The 20,307-nt window shown below is 42.8% G+C and overlaps 1 protein-coding gene across 20 annotated transcripts in view; it reads left to right on the forward strand.

Moving 5' to 3' along the window:
• The first annotated feature begins 16,694 nt into the window (after window positions 1-16,694).
• LOC119168047 (uncharacterized) overlaps window positions 16,695-20,307 on the forward strand; it is a 249,851-nt gene continuing 246,238 nt past the window's right edge. For 9 of the 20 annotated variants that reach the window (XM_075866361.1, XM_075866364.1, XM_075866367.1 and 6 more), the window contains exon 1: window positions 16,698-16,935. In XM_075866361.1, the coding sequence (XP_075722476.1) occupies window positions 16,846-16,935 (90 nt within the window). In that variant the 5' untranslated portion in view covers window positions 16,698-16,845. Of the gene's footprint in view, window positions 16,936-20,307 lie in introns of all 20 variants that reach the window. The other 11 variants (XM_075866358.1, XM_075866355.1, XM_075866354.1 and 8 more) reach the window with 5 other exon arrangements.

Consider the following 20,307-nt stretch of genomic DNA (forward strand, 5'->3'; position numbering starts at 1 on the left):
CCAAATGGGCATAACATAACAGAAAAAGAAAAATGAAAGACACAATACAAGGAAGTACACTTTTAAGGCACAGAAATCGCGAGCAAACAGATAACAGGAATTATAAAAAAAAAGGGATAACAACTCTTTATTTGTCAATGTTTCAAGGGGTGCGTTTTTAGCTGCGAAGCTATTGAGCAGTCGCGGAAGCTGGTTTTCCAGGGTTGTCGTGCCGTAAGTTGTTCTGTATGTTTGAACGTGCCATATATCTGTATTTCTTGTTCTACATATATGTTTTCGCGGCTCTAGCAGAGCAATCTTACGAAGTAGAAATGTACAATACTTGATTTCACGCTTGAAAGAATGACAAAGACGATACTCATATAATTTAGTTACTCGCACAATTTTGTGCTTGGTAAAAAGTTCGGTTGTTGTGTGCCAGCGAGGAAGGTTTTCCATTACGCGTAAGAAGCTCTTTTGTAGGACGTGTAATTTGTTTAGGTTTTCTTGTGCCGTGGTGCCCCAGACTAAGTGACAGTAGTTTAGATGAGAATAAAATAAAGACTGATAGATTAGGATCATCACGTTCAGCGGCAGCATCTCACGTTTTCTGTAAACAATGCTCATTATCTGCGACAGCTTGCTACCAAGATAGGTTGCATGGTCGTCCCAGGACAGTTTTTCATTTATCATAACTCCTAATGTTTTAATCGATGGCACTATTTCTAGGGGAATGCGCTGAAAACATATATCTCTTGTTAATGCAACTTTTTTGTTTTTTCCTCTAAAGATGACGAGTTTAGTTTTTGAGCTGTTTATTTGTAATGCGTTCTTTCGTGTCCAGTTATCAAGTTTGTCTAGTGCGTCATTTGCTTGTTCTGTCAACTCGCCTATATTATCTCCAGCAAGAAATATGCTCGTGTCGTCAGCGTAGCATACAATTTTTGCGAAGGGTATAGCCTGCACAATATCATTTATAAACTTGTTAAAAAGAAATGGGCCCAAAATGCTGCCTTGTGGGCAGCCACACTGAACAGGCCGTGTATCGGATAAGAATCCGTTTACAACAACTGCCTGCCTACGGAATTCAAGATAAGATTTTACGAGTGCAGATGCATGTCCACGAAATCCGCAACGCTCTAACTTGCGCAGCAATAGTTCATGGTTTATTAGGTCGAAAGCCTTCGTAAAGTCGACATAGATCCCAATTACTATTTTATTTTTGTCAAGTTCCTTTAGAATGTGTTCTTTTTGTTCCAGTAACGCGATCTCTGTCGAACAGTGTTTTCTGAAACCAAATTGAGAGTCGCTAATTAGGGAATGCTTAGATTCAAAGCTCACGAAGCGCTTATGAATAACTTTTTCAAACAGTTTTGAAAATATTGGTAGTATACATATTGGCCTGTAATTTCCCAATTGATTTCTGTCACGCATTTTATAAATTACTGATACACGCCCAAGCTGCACACCACGAGGAAACACTGCCTTAATGATACACTTGTTAAGAATATGCGTAATGTTCGGCGAAATAATGTCAAATATAAACTTAATTGGTTTAACTTGGAATCCATCAATGTCACAAGATGTCGTGTTGTTTAGCTTGTTGAATGTGCCCATCACCTCAGCTTCATCAACCGGGCTAAGAAATAGAGTATTTTCAATCGAGGTAATGTTTAGGAGGTCATTGAACACTTTCACTTCACTAAAAACGCTTACAAAATGGCGATTAAATTCATTGGCCAGTTCCTGGCCGGATATAGCTTCCCCGTTTAGTACAAGTGTGGAAAGTTCTTTTTCACAACTTTGTTTCCCTAGAATATTGTTTAGTTTTTTCCACGTTAAATCAGTGCGACCCTGGCATGCAACAAACTGATTTGTGTAATAATCTGCTCTAGCTTTTTTAAGTTCCTTGTTCAGGCGATTACGGAGATTCTTAAAAATACGCAAGTCATTCGCATCTTTAGTTTTGATAAACTTGTGATACAAAGTGTTTTTCAACCTAATCTTGGTAAGCAGTTTATGTGTGATCCATGGCTTCCGAGTTCGGTGGTTGTTCCTCACAACTTTGAATGGAAAACTTGTGTTGTAAATTGGCTTAAGAACATTTATTAACTTGTCGTACGCTATTTCAGGATCATTTTCTTTCAGAATAAAATCCCAGTTTACTTGCGCTACATTTTGCCTAAATATAGAAAGGGCATTTTCAGTGATAGGTTGAAAAGAGCGGGTATTGCTAACATGTTTTTTGGAACTCTTTTGTAAAACATAAATAAATCGGTAAGTAGTCACTAATGTCAGCACTAATTACTCCATATTTTACCCTTGCTCTGTCTATGTTCGTAATAAACAGATCTAGCAACGTGGAAGAATTTGGCGTGATGCGGGTTGGTAAATCAATGACATTTGAAAACCCATTTGCCTGTAATAACAAGTCGAAACTCCTTTTCGAGAAATCATTATTCAACATGTTAACGTTCATGTCGCCGCCACATACTAGGTCCAAATGCTTTTCGCGGCAGTATGAAAGCAGAGATTCAAAGAAACTAATAAATGCTGTGACTTAGCCCTGTGGAGGACGATAACACACTGCAAAAAGGGTGCTTCCTGAACATACAGATAACACTTCATAGTCGCTCGTGCATACTGTGAATAACGGTAGCAAGTCTGGTTCCCAAATATTTCTAAATAGCATACAAACACCTCCTTGTGACTAGCAAGTCTTAGGAAACTCGCTTCACAAAAAAAAAAGCATGCCAGTCACTTAGTATCTTGCAAAACTGGAGTGATGTACGAGAACCTTACGTCATGTGGAGGAATTTACATCGGTCAGACGCGCCGGAGTGCCATAGATTGGTTACGAAAACATGTCAGCAGTCTTGCAGCGAAGACAGGCAGCAATTTGGCGTTTCATTGTGGAAAGTCCTGGTGCAAACCCTTTTCTTTTTCAGCAGACACGCATTGTTCACAGCTATCGAGACTTCCGAGCTCGATAAGTGTGCGAGGCCCTCGAAATTCTTAAAGTGGGGTCAGCATGTGTAAGTGCCCCTCAAAAGCATTAAAATGCAGGATTAGTTATCTGCACTGCAAATAGATCTGATGGTGGGGCGCATGCGGCTTTTATGTTGCCCTCTTTTTCCTGGCATGTGTAGAAACGTACTTATTTGTGGTTGTACGAATAAACGCTTCGGTTGGTAGCTCAGCATCCTTTCTTGTGTGTTTCTTTCAGCCTCCTTGCTTTTTGGGCTGTTGTGCGTGTACCACAGCTATTTTTTTGTGGGGGGGTGGGGCTTCGCGCTGTTTTTAGAAATTATTTTCATATGAGTGACTGTTGTTCCGCAGAAAAAATTTTACCATGTGATTGAATCTTTGGTCCTCACTGCGAAGGCAGTTCGGTGTCGTCACCATCGCCAGCCTATCAATTCTTACTTCGCCTGTCTGTGGAGGAATATGCGCAGCAGGACGAGAAAAATTGTTCGTGTTCGATTAAGCTATATTGAGCTTTTGAGATCATCAGCCGTTTTCGACTCTCATTGCTACGCAATGAAACGGGTTCTTCCAATGCGAGCCAAAGCATCGATCTATATGCGATGCACTGCGGTAGTGCTCACACACAAGGTGCAATTGTTGCGTGACTGAGAATGATAGGCTCGTACCGACGTTATATGCATAATTAGGATAGTATGAGATCACTATTGTTTTCAAGAATTCACAAAGACTATGTTGCCAGGTTTATGACATGAACCTTAATGCACTAAACGGTGCAGCAAAAAAACAACTGCTGTAGACCTTGCTATTGTTTATTTACAAAAAATCAAAATCGTCTCATTCATAACCAACTGTCTTCCAACTGCTGTTATGAAAATGATCAAAATTTAGAAGCCCAAAATGAATAAAATATTGCTCAAATTGCATTAGAATAATGATTACTGAGAGATATGCGTATATGTAATTGATATGATTTCACAGCTATCAAAATCAAGAACTTACTCTCGTAGTTTTCAAACCTACACGCCACTTGACTTGTAATGTGGTTCCCGTTTTGTGACATTTGCCACATATGCTACGTATATACATCACTATTGCTTGACACACACACACACACACACACACACACACACACACATATATATATATATATATATATATATATATATATATATATATATATATATATATATATATATATATATATATATATATAATGTTTCAAGAATGCACCAATGAAAGAAGCTTTCGCAAAGATGTGTTATTTGATTGCCTGCTCTTGAAAGCGAACGAAGAAAAATTATGAATACGGGAAATTGAACGATTGCCTCTATATGTGATGATACTCATATGCGTACTCCAGACCTTCTCAAGTCTCTATGATTAGGTGCAACAAAAATATCAGACCAAAATGACTTTTCATATAATCTGCAAGGCGTCCAAGGATTCTAAGGAATGTTCTATAGACGTTGTCGTTCACGCTGCAACTAAGAAAAAAACTTTCAATTATCACGAGAACCCAACCAAGCGCTCATGCAGCACAAGATTGAGCGCTCGTGCAGTGCTCAGTCTTTATTGTTGGCTCGTCTTGCGATTAAGAATAGACACATGGAACCACTTCTCAGAGCTTCGTGAAAGCGACTATCCTTTGTATTGCCAAGACAAATTAGGAAACGCAGTTATCGAATTGTGATGGTATATGGCCTTTAAAACGTTGGTACCTGCTTGCTACTACTTGAGTACCCAGGGACTCAGATGATATATATATATATATATATATATATATATATATATATATATATATATATATATATATATATTGTTACACAAAACAAGGTAACTTAACGGGGGTTTTTATTGAGCCCTGAGTCCGCGATCAAAGTATATTGATGATGATCACCGCCGTGGCTCGTACCCACTCAGGGGGATCGCAGTGGAGGCAACGTCGTCTTCCTTCTCTGCCCACGCTTCCCTTGTTTTTCCTGTAGTGATACTTTGTATCATTCCTCCTCTCTCAGACGAAGCCCTCTGGGCGGGTCATTCTTGCATCCTACGTGTAAACGGCTTCAGGCTGGCAACATGCGTCACCTCCGTCTTGCATGAACGTCGGCCACTAGTGTTGACACGTGCAATTTCATAGTTGACCTCGCTGACAGACGGAGTATCACAAAAGGACCGGCATAGTGTGCCAGTAGCTTTTGGCTCAAGCCACGTCTGCGTATTGGGGTCCACACCCACACTAGATCAACGGGGGCATAGGTTACATGCCTGTGTTGACTGTCGTAGCGAGTTTTGGATGACTTTTGCGCTGCCAGTGTACATAAGCAGGCAAGTCGACGGGTCTCTTCCGCACCACACACGGTTTCCGCAATTGTTAAATTGTTATGGATGACAAAAGGAAAGATAGTGTCCAGCGTATGTCTAGGTGAGCGAGCGTAGAGCAGATAGAAATGGCTATAGCCTGTCGTTTCGTGTTTCGACGTGTTGAAGGCGTACGTGACGAATGGTAATACTTCATCCCAGTTTTTGTGGTCAGAGGCGACGTACATTGACAACATGTTGATCAACGTTCGGTTTGTGCGCTCGGTGAGACCGTTAGTTTGCGGATGATACGCAGTTGAGTGTCGGAACTTGGAGGCACACAAACGAAGTAATGATTCGACAATATCAGCGGTAAATTGGCGTCCACGGTCACTTAATATCACGCGAGGAGGTTCGTGTCGGAGGATGACTGAATGCAACAGGAACTCCAAAACCTGGACTGCCGTGGCGGAGCATAAGGCAGCCGTCTCGCAGTACCGCGTCAGGTAGTCGGCGCATACAATTATCCACCGGTTACCTTTTGAGGAGCGTGGAAATGGTCCCATCAGATCAATGCCAACCTTTTCAAAAGGGAAGCGGGAGGCTTTACCGGTTGCAGGTGACCAACTGGACCCGAGGAGGGCCGCTTGTGGCTCTGGCACTGCGTACAGCTGGCCACGTAGTTCTGAATTGTTTTGCTCATTTTCGGCCAATAGAACCGCTCTTTCGTGCGACTAAGTGTTCGTGCGGTGCCTAGATGGCCAGAGGTGGGGTCATCATGCGTGAGACACAGAACAGATGTTTGGAGGGACGCAGAAACAACCAGCAGAAAGCAGGCGCCCGTGGTGGACAAGTTTCTCTGGTAAAGAAGACCATTTCGGACGCAGAATCGGCCTTCGCCTAATAAATTTCTCGCTCCAGGGAAGAGAGCTTTTAAGCTTGGGTCATTACGCTGCTCAGCGGCGAAAGTCACGGCATCAGGAAAGTCAGACGACAGAGAAGCGACAAGGTGGTCAAAGTTATCGGCTTCACAATCTGTCGATGGTAGCGGCATTCTGGAGAGGCAATCCGCCTCAGCGTGTAGACGGCCAGTCTTGTATGAGATGGTGAAGACATGTTCTTGCAAACGAATGGCCCATCGTGCGAGTCGGCCGGATGGGTCACGAAGGTTGATCAGCCAACACAGGAAATGGTGATCTGTGACGATAGTGAACGGGCGACCATAGATGTATGAGCGAAACCGTTGCACGGCAAAGACTACCGCTAGGCATTCCTGTTCGGTCACTGTGTAGTTGCGTTCAGGCTTGCATAAAAAACGACTTGCGTACGCCACAACGTGTTCCTTCTTGCCAGAACGCTGAACGAGAATGGCACCGATACCGATGCCACTTGCATCTGTGTGAATTTCCGTGGGCGACGAAGGATTGAAGTGGCGAAGTATTGGCTGCGAAGTTAACAAACACTTCAGCTTGTGAAAAACGGCATCACACTCGGAGGTTTACTGAAACAGGCTGTTCTTGCGTAGAAGGCTCGTCAGGGGGTGAACCACATCCGCAAACTCGGGTACGAACCGGCGGAAATACGAGCAGAGCCCGATGAAGCTACGCAGTTGTTTCACAGATTTAGGACGCTCGAACGATTCAACGGCCGCGGTCTTTTGTGGGTCAGGTCTATTGCCATCTTCGTCGACGAGATGTCCTAACACCAATGTCTGTCGCTCGCAAATGTGGCACTTTTTCGAATTCAATACAAGGCCAGCTTTTTCAATGCAGCTTAGCACGAGGTCTAGGCGAGTGTTGTGCTCCTCAAACGTACGTCCAAAAATTACGACATCATCAAGGTAACACATGCATATATGCCATTTTAAACCATGCAATATAGAGTCCATAAATCTTTCGAATGTCGCAGGAGCATTGCATAATCCGAATGGCATAACGTTGAACTCGTAAAGCCCGCCAGTCGTAACGAATGCTGTCTTTTCTTTGTCAGCTGCGTGCATAGGAATTTGCCAGTAACCTGATCTCAGGTCGACAGATGAAAAGTAGGACGCGGAATGCAGGCAGTCTAGAGCGTCATCGATGCGCGGCAGTGGATAAACGTCTTTCTTGGTAACAGAATTCAGTCGGCGGTAGTCAACGCAAAATCTCCACGTACCATCCTTTTTCCTTACTAGAATGACAGGAGCAGCCCACGGACTTGCCGATTCCTGTATTATTCCCTTTTCCAGCATTTCTTGGACTTGCTCGTTGATGATCTTGCGCTCCGATGGTGCCACTCGATAAGGTTTCTGCCTAATGGGATACACCGACTCGGTGTGGATCTGATGACGTACCCGGGACGCTGGGATTAAGGGCCTTTGGCTATTTTTAGAAAAATCGAACACTTTCGAGTGCATAGATAGAACGTCGAGCAGTGTATGACGTTCGCTTTGGTCAAGTGACTTGCTAACCATTTGCAGCAATTGGGCATCTTCTGAACCTTCTAAGCCTAGACGTTCATTTTGGCTTGTAGCATTAAGAAGCGCAACCAGCGGCGTACATGATTCGGGTCTAAATACTGCAAGTTTCATGCCGCCTGGCAGAATTGCAGGCTCCATGGAACTGTTCATTGTCCACACACCTGCCCGTCCATCAACGACTGGCACTATGCAATGGGGAATGAGAATGTCCTTTTTCAGGCATGCCAAGGGAATCGGTTCGAGCGTGGCGTCAAACGTGCCACAGTTGTTGCTAGAACATGTCACGGGAACACACACAGCAGAAAATGCAGGAACGACTGTGTCCACGGAGACGAAAAGGATGCATTCCTCCGGACGGGAATTTTCCAAAAGCGCCGTTGGGAAAGTACCGTGTATAAAAAGATCACCACTTCTACAGTCTAAAGTTGCTTCACACTCACACAAGAAGTCAATACCCAAGATAACGTCATGTGTAGACCGCGGAATAACCGCAAACTCTGTGCAAAACACCTTGCCACACAGCAAGACGTCCACAGTACAATATCCCCCCGGACACAACATGTCACCACTTACACTACGAAATGTCACCCCACAGTTCAGGCAAAACATCACTTTTGGTCCCAGCAGGTTTTTAAAATTTACACTCATCACCGAGACTGTCGCACCTGTATCCACAAGTGCCATAGTAGCCACTCCATCGACAACTACATGAACTTTGTTCTTCAACATAAACGCTGACGGGGGTATACCTGTAGATAGCACGTGTGATCTCGCGGCCTCACCCCCACTGGCCGCACCGACTAGTTTTCCGGCGGCGGTGTACGTGCGCGTCGCCGTGGCGATGGCGATCGTGGAGCACGGGGAGCTGGTGGTGGTGTCAAACTTCGATCAGAGGCCGGCGAGGGGTAGCGTGATCCGGTAGGTGCGCGTGGTTTCCGTGACGTGGAGAGCGGATGGTCAAAAGGTTGGTGAGACATGTGCCAAGACTGTCGCTGATATGGGCGGTGGTCACAAAAACGTGCGATGTGACCCGGGACACCACAGTTGTAGCATACCGGACTTGGTCGAGGGGCACGTTGTTTCTCAGAGTAACGACTCCTCTCGGAAGCCATGGGATATTGGTACCGTCCTTCGGGGGCCCTGTAGGGAGGCGATGTTGGGTAAACAGGTGGGCTAAAACTTCGTTCGTAGTTGGGAGGTGGTTGACGGGGGCATCCAGCCTGCCGTGTGTCTTGATATTCATAAGCGTCTGTTGCGTTGATCGATGGTTGCCATGGTGGAAGAGAAACAAGAGTCCACACACGTTCTGGTTCGCTTACGTACCCATCCTGAAAATCTCTGGGGCGATGATAGCTCTGCTGACATCGAAGCAGCTCTTCTCTAACAATCGGCCGTATGGTCAAAGCAAGGTCATTAGGCGGCACTGTTTCAACACTAGCCACAGTGGGGATGTTGGACAGGCGGCCGAATTTCGGAGAAATTCGTCGCATCTTGAGGGATTCAAAGGTACGACAGTGCTTCATCACGTCGGACATGGAGTTCAAGCAGTCTTTCCCATTTAAGAAACTGTACACGTCTTCGGCTATACCCTTGAGAACATGTCCAACCTTATCTTCTTCAGACATCCTCCCATTCACGATCTTGCACAGTTTTAATATTTCTTCAGTGTATGTCGTACATGTTTCTGCTGGAAGCTGTGCCCTCTGAGACAATGTCTGCTCCGCGCGTTTCTTCTTTGCGTCCGAATCACCGAAGCACTTCTGCACCTCTTCAACAAAACTTTCCCAAGTCGTGAACATGTCCTCATGGTTCTCGTACCACATAAGGGCGGTGTCAGTTAACGAGAATGCGACATGATTGAGCTGTTGGTTCGAGTCCCAGCCATTGCTTCTGCTCACCCGCTTGTAGTTCTTGAGCCACACGTCGACGTCTTCTCCTGAGGTCCCGCCGAAGTTTGGTGGCACTCTGTAGTACGGCACGGAACCCATCGGAGTTGGCCTCGAAGCGTTGGATGACTGCTCTTGGGCCATTGCGATCGGCGAAGGTGGAAGTCCGGTGAGGTGGTGGCTGCGACGAAGTCCTGGTAGTGAAGCTCCCGTCTTTGGGTTCGTCCTACCCAGCACCTTCCACCAAATCGTTACACAAATTAAGGTAACTAAACGGGGGGTTTTAATGAGCCCTGAGTCCGCGATCACAGTATATTGATGATGATCACCGCCGTGGCTCGTACCCACTCAGGGGGATCGCAGTGGAGGCAACGTCGTCTTCCTTCTCTGCCCACGCTTCTCTTGTTTTTCCTGTAGTGATACTTTTTTGTATCAATATATATATATATATATATATATATATATATATATATATATATTTATTTATTTATTTATTTATATATATGTATATATATATATATATTTATATATATATGTATATATATATATATATATATATATATATATATATATATATATGTGTGTGTGTGTGTGTGTGTGTGTGCGTGTTGATGTACACACTTTTGTAGAGCAATGTGGGATTGCTCATTTCACAATAACTCTTTATGACATCATCAGGGTATTATTAGTAGTGATGCTGGATTGTACCTACAGCTGTATTACTCAGCTGTAGCCACGTTGTCATCAAATATGCATAACAAATAATAATAGGAAGAAGGCACAGAAACAGCAAAATTAAAAGAAGTGCCTCTAGGAGCTCTTTCTAAACATTCTTTGGATGACTACTACAAGCACACTTGCTGGCCACCCACTACGCCATAAATTTGCATAAGTAGTCATAAACTTTGTGTAGTAGGCCACCATTTACTATGCTACTTTTCGCCGTTCTTCGGAGAAGCGTGGTATTGGCTACAGACTTGCTTGATAAGACAGACGCTTGGGCTAGTTGGTTATTGGGAATCAACATATTTGCACAGCGCAAGACTACGAGTAGTCAATACGTAACTACAAAAAAGACAAGGACAGAAAGAGCGCTCTTTTTTCCTTGTATCATCTGTAGTTACGTCGTAACTGCTCGTAGTCTTGCGTTGTGCAAATATGTTGAGGGACTTGCTAGAACTTTTGTGCATTCTTTAGGCAGCGGCTCACCACAATGAAGAATTATGCCTATAGGGGTATGCGGCGTAGCTAATAGGTGGCCAAGAAAAAGTTTTCCAATGAATTAGAGCATTGCATGACCTACTCGCTACGCAATTCACATAGTGTGACACTTGTTTGTTATAAAATACTTTATTACTCATATTCACGCGATTCCTTTCCCATCATCAATCCTATATAGAACCAGTTTAGAAAGAACTTTTTGAAGTGAACCCGGGTAAAAATCCCAATGTGTCTTTGTTGTTTTGTATTTACTGACTGTTTTCCTAATTTAGAGTGATACTGATCACGGACACTGGCGGTGGTGGACAACTACCGCGCCGCACATAACTCGTGTTCTGATAATATAACACTTTTACTGCAATATTATTCTGAACCACAACAAAAAAATAAAGTAATAATAATAATAATAATTATTATTATAATAATAAATTCTCAGCAGTCAGGGCTATGAAGTTTTGTATGTGCATTTTCTCAGTTCGAGGCAATCCTAATGAAAAATACAAGTATTCCACTTAACGAATTTGGCGTTTCAGTTTATCAAAAAATATTCCCAAATTTATTAAAGCTCTTAGATTAATGCACCAAACTTTAGAGATGGCACATTTGCCTTGCCTGTAGTGGTCGAAAAAATAATTGTTGTTTTTCGTAAAGTTTAAACACGTTGTGTACAGAAAAGCACCAGACTAATGGCTACATAAGCTTCAGGAAGTGTCAATTTATGTATGAGCCACTTGCAAGCCAGGCTGACAACTGTAGAAGTTGGCTACAAATTTTAAATAACGTGAAGTTTTTAAGAGTGCGAATCCTTTCAGTCTGCACTCTTCGTTGTGCAGAAGATTTTATAGATCATAGCGGGAGCCTAAGATGTTTTCCTAAACTTCTCGAATTTTGAATCTGAACTAGCATTGTATTTAAATAAGGGCAAAGGAACACTGCTCTTCCACCATAAGTAGATTTCACTTTACATTCATGATACTTCAAATGATAAAAAAGTGCTACGCGACTGACCTAATATGTCGGCTGACAGTACTGATCTTCGTGTACTATAGATTACAGATACATTTCCCTCGTATGTATAAAATTAACATCGGAGAAGCACTCACATGCTTGTTGAGGGATAAAAAAATGTCTGTGAGGCAGCCATAGCAAAGTATTGTGAAGCGACTGCCGCAAGCCCACGAATTCGTCTCCGAGCCAAAAGAAAGGAAAATAGCAGTGACTTGGGTCATATAACGCAACAAGTTTGTAAAGGTATACACATATACCTTCTTAGCAGAAGTGCTGCCGAATGTTTTTGATGGCCTCAGGTATCCGTACGGTTTGGGGCTAAGCTCCTAAGGGTTTACTCTAGTCGCTTCTCTGGTGTGAAAAAATACTCATTTACTAGAGGCGCTACAACGCATGCTGGTACCCGGTGCACAATCTCTCGGACAGTGAAAACAATGAAGTGTTCGCTCCCGGTGCGTGCTGTTGGTTTGAGTGACAAGCTCTAGGGATGCAGCGGCCAGCAAGCGCACTGCGTTTGATATTTCTCTCTTCGATGTTGATTACAACGAAGACAAGGCGGCAGCACTGCATACGTACCTGACGGCCCAAACATGTGCTGCAGCATAGCAAAGCAGACAAGCTGATCCAGTGTTGCGTGTTCGCGAAGCTGCGAGGAAATGACAGGGTCACCAAACTGACCCGGGGATGACGGCTCGTGGATCTGCAGTGGCACGGCAGCACAGACAAGTGCATCTGCAGGCTGTGAGAGCTTAGGAAGCGGCAGTGGCACAACGAAGTTCACCTGTGGACCCGTTACGTAGAAGCGTTACGTCCACATACGGCTGCCCACCGAAACATTATCACGCACAGGCTCTCAACCACGTAGAAGACACGCGCAGGAACGTTGAAAACGTTTCCTTTGTGTGGTTTAAAGCGGTTAAAATATTCCCATACTTCGCTCTTTCATCATCATTCACTTCGGAAATAGGTGTGGGTTTTTTATTTGGTGAAATCGGTTCCCATGGCCACTCGCGGATTGTTGTTAGAACGCTGCACACTACTGAAAAGATTTCTTTCAGTCTCAGTTGTGAAACTGTTACCTATACAGCCATTTTTACACTTAAGTATATTATATGATCACTTCAAGAAAATACCGTGGTAACTTTTCTTCCCATTCAAGATTAATTTAGAATATAAACTAATTTCAGTGCTACGTGAGAGCGTAGATGTAAAAAATGAGAAAGAAAAAAATTCCAGAGTGCCTTTTCCAATATTCTGGTTACTTACATACCACTCTAATCAGAGACCAACTTCCTAGGGCGTCTTCAAAGGTATTTTAACAATACATCGTTCACATGAGATTTGATTTGTGTGAACTACTCAAAAGATAACACTGAACGGTGAAAGTTCATACTGACGACGACAAAAATTAAAGCATTACATAAGTACATAGAGAAATAAATAATAAACAATAAATATATAGTGGCTTGGAAAGATGTTCAAATATTTCGCACAGACAGCTGCTTGAAAAAGTAGCTTCTATGAAAGTGTTATTTTACAAAGGAGGCTTTTTCCGTTGTGTGTGGAGGCTGGGGTAAAAGTTTAGTGACCCTCAAGCTTCGCCTTTCAGAGTGAAATGTGATAGCGAAATCAGGCCCCCAGTTCACCCTTCAACCGCTAACTCCACACTTACTCATATGTTTTTTTACATACACATGCACGCACACAACACGCACACAGTAAATTGGACCAGTGCGTGCTATTATCGCCGAATGGGCTCGTTTTCGTCGTGACACCTGTCAAACAGAATGCGTTAAAGCGACCCTGAACTCTTTTTTCAAGTAACCATGGAATAAATGCTCTAGAAAAGATTATTCTCTCGTGAATTCAACACTGCAAAAAATTTAAGAATCAGTCTTGTGCCAGTGGAGTTACAAAGGTTTGTCTTATGCTGCAATTGCATTATCTCTTCTCTCATCCCGACGAAAGCAGTGAAAGCTAAGCAAAGAGGTAGCTGGGCAATGAAACTACCGGGCCTCGTGACCTTGAGCATTTTTTTTTTTTGCTTCGAGTGCTCGGCTTTTTCAGTGTGATCGCGCGCGCACGCGTGGACAAGTAGCGGGCTCCCGTGGCTATCTCGGTAAGATAGTTTTTAGGTCACAGATAAACAGGTGATTTTTCGCTCACAACCAACGAGGCCGACGGCGGCCGTGGGTTTTTTGCAACACGAGCTCTTTAACGGTATTACCTTAAAACACTGCGTCTCCTCTAAAGGCATCGTTAGAGCGCATCATCATACGTTTGGTGTTGCACCATGTGTGTTGCGTTGGAAGATCAGAAAAAATGCCACATACCGGCTGCCCACTTGGGTATCATATAATCACAAAGAAAATTACAAAAAAGTGTAAATTTTCTGGCTGCCTAAAGACAGTGAATGGCGGTAAAAAGTGTAAGCGTGCTATTGTAAGGCACCAAAACTGGTGGTTTCACAACAGCTTCATCGCCAGTGCGTGCATGCGAAAAATACTTCAATGAGAGTGACATATTTCACGCGGACAAGAGGCTAGTCGGAAGATTATTTCAGAACTTTCTGCCGAATGTGCGCAGAAAATGTTGTACAACATCTGGCATACTAGGAAGCTGAAAACAGCTTCTGTCATGAATATTTCGCATATATCAGCATTCTGTGTAATGAGGAGCGTGCTTTAAAGCATGAACCTGAATTTTCGTTTAATTTGCTATGACTCTGCTACGTATTCTTAAGGGAGAAAGGATCAGAAGGGTGATTTATCGGCGAAAAGATGTTAATGAAATGATAAGTCGATTGTTAAAGGGGCATATTTGGAAGGCAGCGTAGGGGAGGATAATGTCTGTGTCGAATGTAATGAAAAAACTTTATTTCAGTCCTGCAGGACGCGCTTAGCGCGTAGCGGGCGTCTCCCACGTAAGGACCGACAGGGAGTACCTGGCGGCCGCTTCGTGGGCCTGCTGGACGGCCCATTGCTGGTCGGCGACCAGTGAGCTCCTGAGGGACCTCTCCCACTTGCTTGAGGTAGAGTCGGGAGAAGTTGTTCTACACTCCCAGAGCATGTGTACGAGTGTCGCTGCGTGTCCACATGATGGGCATGTGTCGCTGGGTGTGTGTCGAGATCAGCAGAAATAACTGACTTGTAGTGGCACAGCTCCAGTTGTATATACCCATCAAAGGTCACTCAGGACCCAGAAGTTCTGTAGCTTTGTGAGTCCTACGTCGTTAGATTGCCACTGGACCCTGTAGTTGTATTCGGAGTTTTTTTCATTCTTTTGTCAGCGAACCTTACTGAGAGACACAAAGAAAACAGAGTGAGTGAGCAAAAAAGAAGTCGACATCGACCGGGCACGTGGTGTGTGAGCAGTATTACTGCACGTTTTAAGGGGAACTGATGGAATTGCACGAGAACGCAAAACGCGTGAGGGAGACAGCTAATTTTATGGGATAGAGAATTTCAGGTATAATGCAGCAGCCGAAAGAACAGGGCTGGATTGATTGGCGGAACATGTAGGAAGCTTTTGCCCTGCAGTGCGTTGTCATGCTCATAATGACAATAGTGTATCAATTGTTGTACGTATTTGTTTGATTCTCTTAGGTTCACGTTGTATTATCTGCCCTGATGTCTCAATAGAAATTTTCTAAGCGTCATTCAGAATAGGTTTAACTATGCTGAACTTTAATGAGTTCTAATCCTATGAGAATGCGTAACCAAAACTTCTGCGTGCTTGACGGCTATTGAGCATATTTGAGATTAAGTTTGGCTGCCTAAGTATTGAGTGAGTACTATTTTAACCATTTTCAGCCTTGGCGTGGCATTGTTTTTATATACAACCCTAGAGTATGCCTGAGCCGCCCACCTTCCGCTTTGAAAGTGACAAAATGACAGAACCACTCACAGCCGAGAAGCAGAAGCCGCGTAATAGAAACACCTAAGCTATTATCACCAAACATCACATACTTTATGAGGTTATTGTGTTAGATGAGCTTTTTCTGGTATATGAAAATTTTTTGGACAGCTCTCTGTCTAATTTCAGCATTGCCAGTGAAATTTTTATTTTTTTCTAACATTTCGCTGCTTATTTCTCGACTCTGATACTCACATAGCCATTTGCATCATCCTTCAATTTATACTTGCCAAGATCGCCAGCTGCGTTAGCGATACTTTGCAGACCAAATTTAACATGCCAAAGATGATGAAGTGCCCACCTATCCTGTCTGAAACGTTCTGAGATGTTCATGCAGTCTGTTTGGCGTATTGTGTTGCCATCGGTGATCTAGAACCTTCCATTTAAACGTCATGTTTCTTAATATATCATGGCTGTTTTTCCATAGAAAAAGTTTTGTAACACACGAGATCTCTCACTGTCTCTTTAAGTAGTTGGGATAAAACAAACAGTGTATTTAGTTAATTGTCTCATTTGTTTCCTTAAACGATTATTTGCAATCCACGATGCAGGAGCCGTTACAGCCTGCGATAGCTTCATGAAAGTGTTTTATACGTGTGAAATATGGCCTGAGCACATTATATTCTATAATCTTTCAAACTTCCCTGTGTCAAAACTGCGAAAAAACAATACTCCCAACGCATTTAGGCCTATAATTAATCTCTAGGGCACTAAAATTTTCAAAGACATGATTAAACAGATCTGAGAAAATGCATGAAAATCGGAAGATATGTGCAGCTTTGAGCCGCGTATTCACAGAAAAGAAGACAAGATTCTCAGCGCAAAATAGAGAGAATATAACACCATAGTTTACGTCATGAGCGATCCGCTTAAGTGATCAGAAAGCTAATGATCATGAGTCAGTCAGAATGAAGAGGCAATTCATCGGAAGGCCAAAGGTCGGCCTGAGCTAGTACGTTCTAGCCCATTACACAGCACAGGACAAAAATATGCCTCGATGACGTTTCGTGGTATTGCTTGCTAACCTTATTTAGCGAGACTCACAAAACTATAATCCATTAGCGTTTCTCAGTGGAGCCTCTTTGCCTAAACATGAGCATCAAATTTCACTTTTATGTTCTTTATTTCACCGCATTATGGCTGGCAACGTTTGTGGAAAAGTCTACGTGCCCTAACGGAAGAGTAAGTATGCATATATATTTATACGCACCATAAAGATCTAGGATTCCTCGGCGTGCACCTAAATAATCTTCGAGGTAGGCATTCCATTCTCTCCAAATGAATTGCAGCAACCATATTGCTGAATCTACCCGACTAACCAGAGAGAGAAAGAGCCTCTTTATTGAGAAAACAGATATTTTGCTGGCGTCTACATATTCTTACCGTGATACTCTGTACGAGAATGAGAAAAGGACAGAAAGATTTCAGCAGAGGGAGAACAAACACATGAAAAAAAAAGATTGTGGTCTCGTGAACCTGATAGAACTATTTACATTAGGGTCTCACGTATATCAAGGGTTCACTGTGTGAGATGTCAGGATATTAGAGCCTTCCAGCAAAACCAATATTTAATAGTAATTGATCAGTGACAGTAGGACCCAACGATGTTTTAAAGGTCCATGCAACGGGCTTCAAATGTTGCGCACCATTATTTGTTCATGCCAGGTCATGTCCACTTCATGTTCGAACAGCTGCCTCTCATCGCGGTACGCTGGGTATTCTAGCAGTATGTGCGGCACTGTGTCTATGCTGCCACAATTATCACAACATGGATTATTGGTACACCCTGTTTTTTACGTGTAAGTGTTCGCGTATGCCAGGTCCAGTTGAAGACGATGATATAACGTCTATAGGTAGCGAAGGGATGAGGGGAAGAGTTCCACGCTAGGTTTTCGATCAATACAACAGAGAAAGCAGTTCTTTTAACATGGCGAAATTTAAAGGTAGTCTTTTTATTTGTAGGTAAATCTTTTCGAGATGTTCCCAGCAATAGATTTTGTAAAAAAACTATTTTGAAATTTCAGAACTTTAGTACATTTTGGGCACCTAAACAGGTTTATCGTTTCCCGAAACACCAGCCAGGCCAGGTATCTATTGAAATGTAATGCTAAGTCCTGCAGCCTTGGCCTTGTGATGTACATAGACGATATCAAATTACGAAAAACTATGACAGACGCTGAAGTTTTTCTAAAACATAAACTCTAATAAACACCCTCAAAAATTTTAGAAAAACTTCCGCTGAATTGCCACAGTACCCGCTAATAAATGTTGTTAAATAAAACTGGTTATTTAGGTGCCGATCGCGGACAAAATAAATAATCGATCTTGCAAGATTGTTTTTTTCCTGAGGTGTTGTGAATAAATCACTGATTGAATTGTTGCGTAAATTCCGGCAATATTCCTACTATGCGGGGATGACTGGCAGGAATGTAATGTTATGATCGAGTAATGATAAGTCTTCTCAGAGTGGGAATATGTAGGTTCGTACTAAATTTTATTTTTTCTTGAGAAATAGGAATGACAAGATATGGTTAAAGGTGACAGGCAGTAGTTGTATTATTATGAACATGACACTGACAGTATGATTGTAGTTTCCAAAAATCGTCTGGATAGAACTCTTCTAGGTCACCTTATGAACAAAGATTAGTATGTTAGTAATAAACTTGAATGCTTAAACTTGATATTGAATTTTAGGTGGAGGTTTGAAGGTGAAACAGTCTGAAAAAAGCATGTCGCAGAGATATCGTACCAAGCACTGCTTAATAATGTTGTTTCTTTTACACAAAGGTGCCAGGTACTAGTGCTTCCAAGCCTTCCTGTCATTCGTCATTAAAAGGTACATCATGCTAGCACCCACAATACGCCGCGAAACACAGGCTCCTCACGCAACGTGGCTTTTGGAGGAATATTTTTGTTCATTCAAATTTAGAAAGCTCTTTATTAAAATATATTCAAATGAACTGCAGTGGAAAATCTAAGTCGAATAAGAATGCAAAAAGTGTACTGTGCGGAGGGTGTGTTACCTTTAGGTTATAAATTTATGTTATTTGTATAACTGATAAATGGCACATCAGCGCAACTAATTAGTCAGCACATCATAAAAGACAGTTATTGCAAAATTGGCTTGGCAGTATTGTATGCTCCCAATTGGGTAGTCGTAGAACCATTTGACACTGAACGGGAATAAGAAAACTGTACGCATGCTCAGCATGACCTCAAATTGTTGACCAGTTAAAATATTTTGTTATTTTATCAGAAAGAAAAGATTTAGTTCATCAAATAGCTGTTTCATTTACGTTCTTATTTGGTGTCCCTTCATTGGCTAAATGCAGCGCTAGAACACCAATGTAGCCACAGTGAAGGAAGTCAAAGTTACACAGCATTCAATGTATTGCTGGGTGAATGGCATTTGGCAGCCTAAAATTGACATTTTAAATATTTCTGTAGGATATGAAAGAACGATATTTATAGTTTTATATACTGTTATGTAAATTTTATTCCCTGCCTATGCAAGGTACAAAAATTTTGGTGCAAGTTATTGCAGTTTCATCACTTGTGTTTGAGGTCACTCATTTATTTCACGGCACTGTACAACTGCAGCGGAATCGTCAAAGAATTCTTTAAATATCGTGGGATTCATTACATCAGGCACATTAAAATTACATGGAAGTTTATAGCCGGACACGCACTATCACTGAGGTGGTTTCACGGAACGGTAGATCTGTACATAAAAACCACGCTACAAAAGGCCTTTAAGAAGGCCTTCGTAAGCTATGTAGAATTAGACCCCATGTGGACAGAGGTTTCTTCGGTAGTAAAGTCTCATCGAATGACAACAGTATTTAGTCAGCTGTAGGAATCAAAGCTTACACCGGCTTGTTACATGTTAGGCTGAAGGGCAGTCTCAATTCTGGCGACGAGATAGCTGAAGCGGAGCCTAGTTCTGTAGCACCATCGACATCATTGGTATCGGACGGCCAAGGAAGAAGTGGTGGGGCGAGATTTCATGCGGGGCGACTAATGAGTGCGTTTGAGACACACAGAAAACAAATGGAAAGTTAGTGCTCGCTTGGTTTTAACGCCGGAAGGTCCTCTCGAGTCGTTTCTGTCGTGCTTTGAACAAATTGGTGACTGCGAACATTTCGTTCAAGTACGAACATTTCCTTGATTATAACGTGCAAAACCAATAAAAATTGTGGAGCCATTTCAATCAACCACAACGCATGCCAGAAAACCCCAAAGAGCCCGGCCGACGCCAAGACCACTTGAACCGCTGTATTTTTCTCGAAGACTATTCGACTGCCAGAGTTCTGGCGTGGTTCATCGGCATGGTTCATTCAACTATTCTTGAGGATTAACTACGAAGCTTGCCAGTAATTCCTTGTGTTGGACGCGCTTTCGGCGACCGTAACCGACAAGAATTTAGATCTTCTGCAGTAGCTCGCACAAGACCTACCAGAGACGTCGTGCAATATGATCAAGGCCTTATACTGAACCGCATGGCTCTGTCGGAGCGCACATGTTTGCAAGAGCTTTTCTTAATCGAAGAACGGA

This window comes from Rhipicephalus microplus, chromosome 6, assembly GCF_043290135.1.
Source record: "Rhipicephalus microplus isolate Deutch F79 chromosome 6, USDA_Rmic, whole genome shotgun sequence".
NCBI classification, from domain to species: domain Eukaryota; kingdom Metazoa; phylum Arthropoda; class Arachnida; order Ixodida; family Ixodidae; genus Rhipicephalus; species Rhipicephalus microplus.